This window comes from Gigantopelta aegis, chromosome 10, assembly GCF_016097555.1.
Source record: "Gigantopelta aegis isolate Gae_Host chromosome 10, Gae_host_genome, whole genome shotgun sequence".
Lineage (NCBI taxonomy): Eukaryota > Metazoa > Mollusca > Gastropoda > Neomphalida > Peltospiridae > Gigantopelta > Gigantopelta aegis.
Genome location: NC_054708.1, coordinates 59442395 through 59456137, shown reverse-complemented (window position 1 = coordinate 59456137; position 13743 = coordinate 59442395). Strand labels below are relative to the sequence as shown.

The 13743-nt window shown below is 35.2% G+C and overlaps 1 protein-coding gene across 1 annotated transcript in view; it reads left to right on the top strand.

The window, feature by feature from the left end:
* The window catches only part of LOC121384674 (rho-related BTB domain-containing protein 1-like), a 32072-nt gene extending 18784 nt beyond the window's left edge, over nucleotides 1-13288 (top strand). Inside the window, exons 8-9 of the mRNA XM_041515159.1 lie at nucleotides 586-734; nucleotides 9193-13288. Of these exons, the coding sequence (XP_041371093.1) occupies nucleotides 586-734; nucleotides 9193-9367 (324 nt within the window). The 3' untranslated portion in view covers nucleotides 9368-13288. The remainder of the gene's footprint in view (nucleotides 1-585; nucleotides 735-9192) is intronic.
* Nucleotides 13289-13743: the final 455 nt, after the last annotated feature.

The window sequence follows — 13743 nt, the reverse complement described above, 5'->3', positions numbered from 1 at the left end:
CAGGGAATGTCATATCTCATGACGTCATTTTATATGTGCAAATTATCTTATTAAGCGTTGTTGTTTATGGACCCAAAATAATTCAAAATAAAGTATGTACTTTTAGTGTTATTATTAGCAAGTATGATTTAAACTTAACTATAAGTATTGTCTGTTATTTCTTGTACGTTCATCAGGGTATGAACAAAAAGAAAATCATCCGCAAACTTGTGTGAGAGCTGCTTCACCCATTCACACAGTTTGCTGATGAGTTTTTAGTTCATACCCCGATGAATGTAAAAGAAATAACAGGCAATGGTTAATTATAATAATAAATTCTTATGTAATATGACGATGTACCTTAGTAACATATTTAAGATAATTATTAAAAACAAACAAAATGTTTCATCCATCCCACCTTTATTGTGGTGGATTGGTAAGTACAGGGTTTTAGTTTAAAAGTCATGACAAAAGTGAGAAACATTATGACCACAAAAGAGTCACTTGGTCATGTTTTGGCAAATTAATGGCTCAAGTGTTCTATGGTAGATTTGTTTTTCTAATTTTCAAACCTACATGTACATGACCCATTACTATATGTTTCAGCTGCACAATGCCTCCCAGCTAGCCAAGTGGTGCCGGCGCTACCTGGCTCTGCATTACAAGGAGATCCATCAGAAACACGGCAAGTTGCTGAAGGGTCTACATAAAGAAAACCTGGATTTCATCGAGAACAATCGGTGGCCTCCCGTCTGGTATGTACACAGTGGTTTCAGTCTGTTACAAGGTGCAATAATGCATGTAAACCATCAATCTATTCACGTATTAATTATGCAACTTTAATTTTACATGAACTGCCAATCAGTTTCGTGGTGAACTATTACGTTTTAAAACTCAAAATTTCAAACTTCAGGACCAGAGAAATTCGTGTACATATTCCAAAAATTCACATTTTACAAAAATGTTCTTTAATGACTTTTGGAAATTTCCTGATCAGTACGTCAATATTCAAATTTCAAAGTAAAACATTCTACCTTATTGCAAATGATTCTGTTTAAAATATATTTGGAATGTCAGTTTAGTACAAGCATGTTAGAATTTGGTAAATCAACAGTTACACAAATATGATAATTGAACAATGGGTTACCTGTAGTGAGTAAAAATTACGTGAACGGACTTACGGTTATCTAACATCTTGAAGTATTGTCTGCTGTTCTTGTTGTACAGTTACTTACATTTCCTAAACAATAGTATTTAATCTTAATGTGCAATATGTCATTGGACTGATTATTCTCAGTGAACACATTTCTTTTCCCATTCCGATCAGTACCCAGTGACTAGTACATTAAAGGTTAACTTTATAATATAATTATCAACTGCGGGCTATACAGTTCAAATCTATTCTACTGTGTATTTTGTGTTCTCAATGGTAAAGCGTTCGCTTGATGCACGGTCGGTCTGGGATCGACCCCCGTTGGTGGACCCATTGGGCTATTTCTCGTTCCAGCCAGTGCTCTACAATTTGTGTAACAAAGGCCGTGGTATGTACTATCCTGTCTGTAGGATGGTGCATATAAAAGATCCCTTGCTAATCGAAAAGAGTAGCCCATGAAGTGGCGACAGTGGATTTCCTTTCTCAATACCTGTGTGGTCCTTAACTATATGTCTGATGCCATATTACCATAAATAAAATGTGTCGAGTGCGTCCTTAAATAAAACATTTTCTTTCCTTTCCTTTCCCAATAACAAGTAAAAAGTGGTATTCCTACTTTGGCTTTCATGAAAGTGCTGCAGAGCGTCTTACAAAATTCCTATTCTAAACTTTATCCGAAAACAAATGTGCCTTATTCATTGTTTTAATGTTTGCAGTGCGAACAAGGTGCAACAAATCAAACAAATTATGTCACTATTTAAGAAAACCCCCCACATACAAACTATTCAAAAGAGTTAACTTTGGGTACTTTTAATTTTCCAGCCAAAAAGCAATTTTAATGCAGCATTTCAATATATATTTTTAAAAATTGAAATAGCCTTTATTGGAAATAGAAACATGTAATTTCATCTCCTGTAACTGGTCAAAACATAATTTTGTCTGTGTTTTAACTTTACTTTATTATAAAGTGAACCTTAAAAGACCATAGTTTGTGCTGTCCTGTCTGTAGGAGAACACAAATGAAAGATCTCCTGCGAAAGTAACCTTAGTCTACATGTATGTGGTATTAAATTAAGAATAAGAATGTTATTTATTTTGACAGGTACCTGAAGGATCTTGACTACTAGTAGTGTATTTCACATAACTGATCACTGCAGTTTATGATTATTTTCTGTCATATTGCCAGAGAAATGTGACACGTTGTTTATTTTGACAGGTACCTGAAGGATCTTGACTACTAGTAGTGTATTTCACATAACTGATCACTGCAGTTTATGATTATTTTCTGTCATATTGCCAGAGAAATGTGACACGTTGTTTATTTTGACAGGTACCTGAAGGATCTTGACTACTAGTAGTGTATTTCACATAACTGATCACTGCAGTTTATGATTATTTTCTGTCATATTGCTAGAGAAATGTGACACGTTGTTTATTTTGACAGGTACCTGAAGGATCTTGACTACTAGTAGTGTATTTCACATAACTGATCACTGCAGTTTATGATTATTTTCTGTCATATTGCTAGAGAAATGTGACACGTTGTTTATTTTGACAGGTACCTGAAGGATCTTGACTACTAGTAGTGTATTTCACATAACTGATCACTGCAGTTTATGATTATTTTCTGTCATATTGCCAGAGAAATGTGACACGTTATTTATTTTGACAGGTACCTGAAGGATCTTGACTACTAGTAGTGTATTTCACATAACTGATCACTGCAGTTTATGATTATTTTCTGTCATATTGCCAGAGAAATGTGACACGTTGTTTATTTTGACAGGTACCTGAAGGATCTTGACTACTAGTAGTGTATTTCACATAACTGATCACTGCAGTTTATGATTATTTTCTGTCATATTGCCAGAGAAATGTGACACGTTATTTATTTTGACAGGTACCTGAAGGATCTTGACTACTAGTAGTGTATTTCACATAACTGATCACTGCAGTTTATGATTATTTTCTGTCATATTGCTAGAGAAATGTGACACGTTGTTTATTTTGACAGGTACCTGAAGGATCTTGACTACTAGTAGTGTATTTCACATAACTGATCACTGCAGTTTATGATTATTTTCTGTCATATTGCTAGAGAAATGTGACACGTTGTTTATTTTGACAGGTACCTGAAGGATCTTGACTACTAGTAGTGTATTTCACATAACTGATCACTGCAGTTTATGATTATTTTCTGTCATATTGCCAGAGAAATGTGACACGTTATTTATTTTGACAGGTACCTGAAGGATCTTGACTACTAGTAGTGTATTTCACATAACTGATCACTGCAGTTTATGATTATTTTCTGTCATATTGCCAGAGAAATGTGACACGTTGTTTATTTTGACAGGTACCTGAAGGATCTTGACTACTAGTAGTGTATTTCACATAACTGATCACTGCAGTTTATGATTATTTTCTGTCATATTGCCAGAGAAATGTGACACGTTATTTATTTTGACAGGTACCTGAAGGATCTTGACTACTAGTAGTGTATTTCACATAACTGATCACTGCAGTTTATGATTATTTTCTGTCATATTGCCAGAGAAATGTGACACGTTGTTTATTTTGACAGGTACCTGAAGGATCTTGACTACTAGTAGTGTATTTCACATAACTGATCACTGCAGTTTATGATTATTTTCTGTCATATTGCTAGAGAAATGTGACACGTTGTTTATTTTGACAGGTACCTGAAGGATCTTGACTACTAGTAGTGTATTTCACATAACTGATCACTGCAGTTTATGATTATTTTCTGTCATATTGCCAGAGAAATGTGACACGTTGTTTATTTTGACAGGTACCTGAAGGATCTTGACTACTAGTAGTGTATTTCACATAACTGATCACTGCAGTTTATGATTATTTTCTGTCATATTGCTAGAGAAATGTGACACGTTGTTTATTTTGACAGGTACCTGAAGGATCTTGACTACTAGTAGTGTATTTCACATAACTGATCACTGCAGTTTATGATTATTTTCTGTCATATTGCTAGAGAAATGTGACACGTTGTTTATTTTGACAGGTACCTGAAGGATCTTGACTACTAGTAGTGTATTTCACATAACTGATCACTGCAGTTTATGATTATTTTCTGTCATATTGCCAGAGAAATGTGACACGTTATTTATTTTGACAGGTACCTGAAGGATCTTGACTACTAGTAGTGTATTTCACATAACTGATCACTGCAGTTTATGATTATTTTCTGTCATATTGCCAGAGAAATGTGACACGTTGTTTATTTTGACAGGTACCTGAAGGATCTTGACTACTAGTAGTGTATTTCACATAACTGATCACTGCAGTTTATGATTATTTTCTGTCATATTGCCAGAGAAATGTGACACGTTATTTATTTTGACAGGTACCTGAAGGATCTTGACTACTAGTAGTGTATTTCACATAACTGATCACTGCAGTTTATGATTATTTTCTGTCATATTGCTAGAGAAATGTGACACGTTGTTTATTTTGACAGGTACCTGAAGGATCTTGACTACTAGTAGTGTATTTCACATAACTGATCACTGCAGTTTATGATTATTTTCTGTCATATTGCTAGAGAAATGTGACACGTTGTTTATTTTGACAGGTACCTGAAGGATCTTGACTACTAGTAGTGTATTTCACATAACTGATCACTGCAGTTTATGATTATTTTCTGTCATATTGCCAGAGAAATGTGACACGTTATTTATTTTGACAGGTACCTGAAGGATCTTGACTACTAGTAGTGTATTTCACATAACTGATCACTGCAGTTTATGATTATTTTCTGTCATATTGCCAGAGAAATGTGACACGTTGTTTATTTTGACAGGTACCTGAAGGATCTTGACTACTAGTAGTGTATTTCACATAACTGATCACTGCAGTTTATGATTATTTTCTGTCATATTGCCAGAGAAATGTGACACGTTGTTTATTTTGACAGGTACCTGAAGGATCTTGACTACTAGTAGTGTATTTCACATAACTGATCACTGCAGTTTATGATTATTTTCTGTCATATTGCCAGAGAAATGTGACACGTTGTTTATTTTGACAGGTACCTGAAGGATCTTGACTACTAGTAGTGTATTTCACATAACTGATCACTGCAGTTTATGATTATTTTCTGTCATATTGCCAGAGAAATGTGACACGTTGTTTATTTTGACAGGTACCTGAAGGATCTTGACTACTAGTAGTGTATTTCACATAACTGATCACTGCAGTTTATGATTATTTTCTGTCATATTGCCAGAGAAATGTGACACGTTATTTATTTTGACCAGGTACCTGAAGGATCTTGACTACTAGTAGTGTATTTCACATAACTGATCACTGCAGTTTATGATTATTTTCTGTCATATTGCCAGAGAAATGTGACACGTTGTTTATTTTGACAGGTACCTGAAGGATCTTGACTACTAGTAGTGTATTTCACATAACTGATCACTGCAGTTTATGATTATTTTCTGTCATATTGCCAGAGAAATGTGACACGTTATTTATTTTGACCAGGTACCTGAAGGATCTTGACTACTAGTAGTGTATTTCACATAACTGATCACTGCAGTTTATGATTATTTTCTGTCATATTGCCAGAGAAATGTGACACGTTGTTTATTTTGACAGGTACCTGAAGGATCTTGACTACTAGTAGTGTATTTCACATAACTGATCACTGCAGTTTATGATTATTTTCTGTCATATTGCCAGAGAAATGTGACACGTTGTTTATTTTGACAGGTACCTGAAGGATCTTGACTACTAGTAGTGTATTTCACATAACTGATCACTGCAGTTTATGATTATTTTCTGTCATATTGCCAGAGAAATGTGACACGTTGTTTATTTTGACAGGTACCTGAAGGATCTTGACTACTAGTAGTGTATTTCACATAACTGATCACTGCAGTTTATGATTATTTTCTGTCATATTGCCAGAGAAATGTGACACGTTATTTATTTTGACCAGGTACCTGAAGGATCTTGACTACTAGTAGTGTATTTCACATAACTGATCACTGCAGTTTATGATTATTTTCTGTCATATTGCCAGAGAAATGTGACACGTTGTTTATTTTGACCAGGTACCTGAAGGATCTTGACTACTAGTAGTGTATTTCACATAACTGATCACTGCAGTTTATGATTATTTTCTGTCATATTGCCAGAGAAATGTGACACGTTGTTTATTTTGACAGGTACCTGAAGGATCTTGACTACTAGTAGTGTATTTCACATAACTGATCACTGCAGTTTATGATTATTTTCTGTCATATTGCTAGAGAAATGTGACACGTTGTTTATTTTGACAGGTACCTGAAGGATCTTGACTACTAGTAGTGTATTTCACATAACTGATCACTGCAGTTTATGATTATTTTCTGTCATATTGCTAGAGAAATGTGACACGTTGTTTATTTTGACAGGTACCTGAAGGATCTTGACTACTAGTAGTGTATTTCACATAACTGATCACTGCAGTTTATGATTATTTTCTGTCATATTGCCAGAGAAATGTGACACGTTGTTTATTTTGACAGGTACCTGAAGGATCTTGACTACTAGTAGTGTATTTCACATAACTGATCACTGCAGTTTATGATTATTTTCTGTCATATTGCTAGAGAAATGTGACACGTTGTTTATTTTGACCAGGTACCTGAAGGATCTTGACTACTAGTAGTGTATTTCACATAACTGATCACTGCAGTTTATGATTATTTTCTGTCATATTGCTAGAGAAATGTGACACGTTGTTTATTTTGACAGGTACCTGAAGGATCTTGACTACTAGTAGTGTATTTCACATAACTGATCACTGCAGTTTATGATTATTTTCTGTCATATTGCCAGAGAAATGTGACACGTTATTTATTTTGACCAGGTACCTGAGGATCTTGACTACTAGTAGTGTATTTCACATAACTGATCACTGCAGTTTATGATTATTTTCTGTCATATTGCTAGAGAAATGTGACACGTTTATTTTGACAGGTACCTGAAGGATCTTGACTACTAGTAGTGTATTTCACATAACTGATCACTGCAGTTTATGATTATTTTCTGTCATATTGCTAGAGAAATGTGACACGTTGTTTATTTTGATAGGTACCTGAAGGATCTTGACTACTAGTAGTGTATTTCACATAACTGATCACTGCAGTTTATGATTATTTTCTGTCATATTGCCAGAGAAATGTGACACGTTATTTATTTTGACCAGGTACCTGAGGATCTTGACTACTAGTAGTGTATTTCACATAACTGATCACTGCAGTTTATGATTATTTTCTGTCATATTGCTAGAGAAATGTGACACGTTGTTTATTTTGATAGGTACCTGAAGGATCTTGACTACTAGTAGTGTATTTCACATAACTGATCACTGCAGTTTATGATTATTTTCTGTCATATTGCTAGAGAAATGTGACACGTTGTTTATTTTGACAGGTACCTGAAGGATCTTGACTACTAGTAGTGTATTTCACATAACTGATCACTGCAGTTTATGATTATTTTCTGTCATATTGCTAGAGAAATGTGACACGTTGTTTATTTTGATAGGTACCTGAAGGATCTTGACTACTAGTAGTGTATTTCACATAACTGATCACTGCAGTTTATGATTATTTTCTGTCATATTGCCAGAGAAATGTGACACGTTATTTATTTTGACCAGGTACCTGAGGATCTTGACTACTAGTAGTGTATTTCACATAACTGATCACTGCAGTTTATGATTATTTTCTGTCATATTGCTAGAGAAATGTGACACGTTGTTTATTTTGATAGGTACCTGAAGGATCTTGACTACTAGTAGTGTATTTCACATAACTGATCACTGCAGTTTATGATTATTTTCTGTCATATTGCTAGAGAAATGTGACACGTTGTTTATTTTGACAGGTACCTGAAGGATCTTGACTACTAGTAGTGTATTTCACATAACTGATCACTGCAGTTTATGATTATTTTCTGTCATATTGCTAGAGAAATGTGACACGTTGTTTATTTTGATAGGTACCTGAAGGATCTTGACTACTAGTAGTGTATTTCACATAACTGATCACTGCAGTTTATGATTATTTTTTTGTCATATTGCCAGAGAAATGTGACACGTTGTTTATTTTGACAGGTACCTGAAGGATCTTGACTACTAGTAGTGTATTTCACATAACTGATCACTGCAGTTTATGATTATTTTCTGTCATATTGCTAGAGAAATGTGACACGTTGTTTATTTTGATAGGTACCTGAAGGATCTTGACTACTAGTAGTGTATTTCACATAACTGATCACTGCAGTTTATGATTATTTTTTTGTCATATTGCCAGAGAAATGTGACACGTTGTTTATTTTGACAGGTACCTGAAGGATCTTGACTACTAGTAGTGTATTTCACATAACTGATCACTGCAGTTTATGATTATTTTCTGTCATATTGCTAGAGAAATGTGACACGTTGTTTATTTTGATAGGTATCTGAAGGATCTTGACTACTAGTAGTGTATTTCACATAACTGATCACTGCAGTTTATGATTATTTTCTGTCATATTGCCAGAGAAATGTGACACGTTGTTTATTTTGACAGGTACCTGAAGGATCTTGACTACTAGTAGTGTATTTCACATAACTGATCACTGCAGTTTATGATTATTTTCTGTCATATTGCTAGAGAAATGTGACACGTTGTTTATTTTGATAGGTATCTGAAGGATCTTGACTACTAGTAGTGTATTTCACATAACTGATCACTGCAGTTTATGATTATTTTCTGTCATATTGCCAGAGAAATGTGACACGTTGTTTATTTTGATAGGTATCTGAAGGATCTCGACTACTAGTAGTGTATTTCACATAACTGATCACTGCAGTTTATGATTATTTTCTGTCATATTGCCAGAGAAATGTGACACGTTGTTTATTTTGATAGGTATCTGAAGGATCTCGACCACTAGTAGTGTATTTCACATAACTGATCACTGCAGTTTATGATTATTTTCTGTCATATTGCCAGAGAAATGTGACACGTTGTTTATTTTGACAGGTATCTGAAGGATCTCGACCACTACGAGCGTGTGTCGCAGCACTTGTCGCGCTGTGAACAGAGACAGGTCCAGGACTTCAACCGCTGGCTCCGCTGTTCAGCTGGCTGTTTGTGCTTCAGTCGGCGCGGGCGAGCACGATTCAACCGTGACGAGTCCATCGAGATGCCCATATGAAGGCTGGGATAACATCCACCAAGATGTCAAACATAAAATGATCTACTGATTGGTATTTAGCCTGTTTGCATAGCCTTGAAAAGCAGCTGGTATGTTCAAGTATAAAGATATTTGAAGAGCTTTTGGAGAGATCTGTCAAGTCTGTATGACGGAATGATCTGCTAACTTATATTTGTTAGCCTGTTTGCATAGCCTTTGAAGACAATGAAGACATCAGTATGTGCAAATATTACGATGTGCTTAACCCATTTTGAATATATTGAGTGATGTGTGGTATAGTCACTGTAATATGCCAATTCAGTTTATCATGTGTGAAAAGTCCTGGAGAGTGACAAACCATTCCCGTAGATTTAGTCAAGAGAGTTGTATGCTAATATAATGGTTTGTTAGTTGGTATTTAGCATGTTTGAAGAGCTTAGGAAAATGATTTACCATTGTTAATGGGATGATCTGATATAAGTAACCCATTTGAATAGTTTGGAAAACACCCACTAGCAGTAATGGGGAATAGTCTTCTAGATGTTATTTAACCTGTTTGCATAGCCTTGAATAACATCCGTATGTGCAAATGTAATGATATGCTAAACCCATCTGAAGGACTTGGAAAAGATCTATCAAAACTACATAATAGAACAGTATGTTGATTTTTATTTAGCCTATTTGAATAGCCTTGGAAAACACCAATATGTGGATGCATGCTTAACCCATTTGAAGAGCTTTGAATTCATCTGAATGCTAATAAAATGATCTGTTAGTTGATTTAGCCTGTTAACAGTGACAACCATCGATACGTGCAAATGTAATCTTATATGTAATCCGTTTGAATAGCTTTGAGTGACTCCTACCAGTGGTGTTTGAAAAATCCAGTAGAGGGATAAACCATTAAACCACAGCCCTGATTTAGTCTGGAGTGTGGTAGTTAAGATAATGGTTTGCTAACTGATGTGTAGCCTGTTTAAATAGCTGAAAAACATCTACCAATGTTAATACAGTCCATATGAATAGTTAGAAAACGTCTATCAGTGCTAATGTAATCTATTATATAACTCATTTGAATTGCTAAACCAGCTACCATTGCTAATGCGATGATCTATTATATAACTCATTTGAATAGCTAAAACTATCTACCAATGCTAATGTAATGATATGATATATATACATGTAATCCATTTGGATAGCTGAAAAACACCTGCCAGTGTTAATATAATGATCGGACATATAACTCAGTACTAATAGAACAATGTGCTTAGCCCTTTTGAATGTTAGCTTGAGCAATACTGAGCAATAATGAGTTTTAATACGACGATTTGCTGACTGATAGTTAGGATAGTTGTTTTGTTAAGCATAAAGTTCAGTTGCTGCACTTGAAATCTTTGGCACTAAAGCTCTGTATGCAAGGTTTGGTAGGTCTGGGCAGTACTGAGAAGACTTAAAATCTCTAGAAGTGCTTTATTATGTGACATGTATTATACATAGTCCTATTATAGTCTACAATATATTAGTATGATGCAGTCATTAGTGTAGATTTTGAGATTGTAAGTTTTGGAGTCTTGTCTTATACTGCAGACTGTTTGGTAATTGTAAATTACTGTCATGATGAAAATATCTTGTAGAATGGAATGTGTATGAAATGTTCAGTAGTTCTGAAAGCCAAGCTGTACGATGAACATTTTTCTTACATATAAAGTGAATTTCCATACTGCACAAATGTTGGTGCAATTTTAGTAATTCTAAATACTGCTGCCACACTGAAAGGGTATCCTTAATAGCCTTAGAACAAATGTTTACACTTTTCTGTTTGTATAAAAGTTTAATAATGTTTTAGTTTTGCATGATTTAGTTGAAAACTATCGCTGTGGGTTAAATGGAAGTTTATTTAAAACTTGTACCATAAGGTGATTTAAATATGTACCAGCAATTTTTGATCATACTACTGTTGTGTGCCCTGGGTGGAATCTTTGGTTCAAGTTAGAATTTGTGCCCAAGACAGACATGTCTCAACCACATTTCATTGTTGACATGTTAAAGAAATCCATTCATCAATCTACTGTAGAACCTCAGGGCTGTTCCACTTGGCAGACGTCAGATTTCTGGCTGTTCTACTTGGCCACGGTGAGGCAGACGTCAGATTTCTGGCTGTTCTACTTGGCCACGGTGAGTCAGACGTCAGATCTGTGGCTGTTCTACTTGGCCACAGTGAGGCTGATGGCAGATTTGTGGCTGTTCCATCCAGTTAGAGTGTTGCTGCTGGCAGATCTGTGTCTCCAAAGCCATACCAATCATTTTGGCAGTTCGGAATGAAAACTTTTTCAAAAGCACTCTTTTTAGTTTAAAAGTACCATTTTTGTCTAGCTGTATCCTGATTCGTTTTTTTTTTTCACTATCTTCCCTTCCCCCACCCCCACCCTCCACTAACCATATTTATTTTAGGCTAGGTATAGCCGTAGTCTGTTCACTGTCAAACAGCATCATTACATGTAGTTTGATCAACAATAACACAACAGTCCATCTTATTCTTTTGGCAAGCAAACGACCAATATCTGAGATATATTATTGTACATGTATTACTTGTGATTGCAGAAAAGGCAGAATCTAGTTCAGTTTGAAAAGCACTTTCTTGAAGTGCTTTCCTCGCAGGATCGAACCCCCTCAATAGACCTATTCTTTGATTGTTTTTTTCCCCTGTCCCAACCAGTGTTCCATGACTGGTATATCACAATGCTGTGGTATGTGCTGTCCTGTCTGTGGAAAGTGCATATATATAAAAGATCCCTAGCTACTTACGAACAAAAGTAGTGTGTTTATTCTAAAGACTACGAGTCAAAATTACCAAAAGTTTGATATCCAATATAGCCAATGATTAATAAAATCAGTGTACTCTAGTGTGTCGTTAAATAAAATAAATTAAATTGTTTTATTTAAAAACAAATTGTGATTGCAGAATAAAACCTTTGACCTCACACCAAAGTATTCCTTAATATGAACAGGCTGGTTCCTTGTTCATATTAGCATGTTGTTTTACAAGTTAAAAAGTGCATAATATGTACACGTGTATATATATATTCCTTGATACATTTGATGATTGTGAATAAAACACGGAGTTTAAAGTATCTTCTGAGTGGTTTATTAGTACTTTGTGATATTTGTAAATTGTTAACCTTTATATCATGAAGTATTCAGGACAGTGATCAGTATTACGTAATTATCATTATTGTATTCCTGTGTAAGGTGACAAATTTAATACATTTACAAATGCTATTTATGTTGATCAGGGTTTTTTTCTAGAATTGGTCAACATCACATTTAGGTATGCTTATGTCTAAGATGAAGCCAAGTCTTGGTAAAGTGATCTAGTAGTGTTAAATTGTTCACTGGTTTCATCAGTTTCATAGAAACCTTAGTATAATTGTTCTTTATCCCTTGTCAGTGGCATACTAACATAATGGGTTTCCTTGTTTTTGACTTGCAGATGTAATAGGGTTCATATTGGCCCTAATCATTGTCTTTGATACTGATATACAAATGTTTACCCCATACCCTTGTTTTTTACCTACAAATATAATAAGGTCTATTGTGTCTAATCTTTGCCCTTGTATACAAATATAATAGTATCCTGTACCCTTGGTTTTGACTGATACATACAATAGGGTTCACTGTCCCTCATCGTTTCCCATGTTTTGAACATACACACATAATAGGATTCATTGTCCTTTGCGTTTTGATTTGTCGTTGACTTAAAAATTAAATATAGTCTGTTGTTGGTCACTACCATTGCCACACAGATGTTGCATGCTTTGTCCATGAGACACGTGTAGTTCTTCTTACCATACAACCGGCCTCGGTGGCATCATCATTAGGCCATCGGTCTACAGGCTGGTAGGTACTGGGTTCGGATCCCAGTCGAGGCATGGGATTTTTAATCCAGATACCGACTCCAAACCCTGAGTGAGTGCTCCGCAAGGCTCAATGGGTTGGTGTAAACCACTTGCACCGACCAGTGATCCATAACTGGTTCAACATAGGCCATGGTTTGTGCTATCCTGCCTGTGGGAAGTGCAAATAAAAGATCCCTTGATTCCTGTCGTAAAAGAGTAGCCTATTTGGCGACAGCGGTTTTTCTAAAAAAAAAACAGTGTCAGAATGCCCATATGTTTGACGTCCAATAGCTGATGATAAGATAAAAAATCAATGTGCTCTAGTGGCGTTGTTAAATAAAACAAACTTTACTTTACTTTTTTTCTTACCATAAAATATGGACTTGTCCATTGTCTTGCCCTGCATTTTGATTAGAAATGTAATAGGAACTATTGTCCCTTATTTCTGCCATCATACAATTTCTAATGGCTTAGTGGATCTAGTCAGCTTGAAATTTGCTC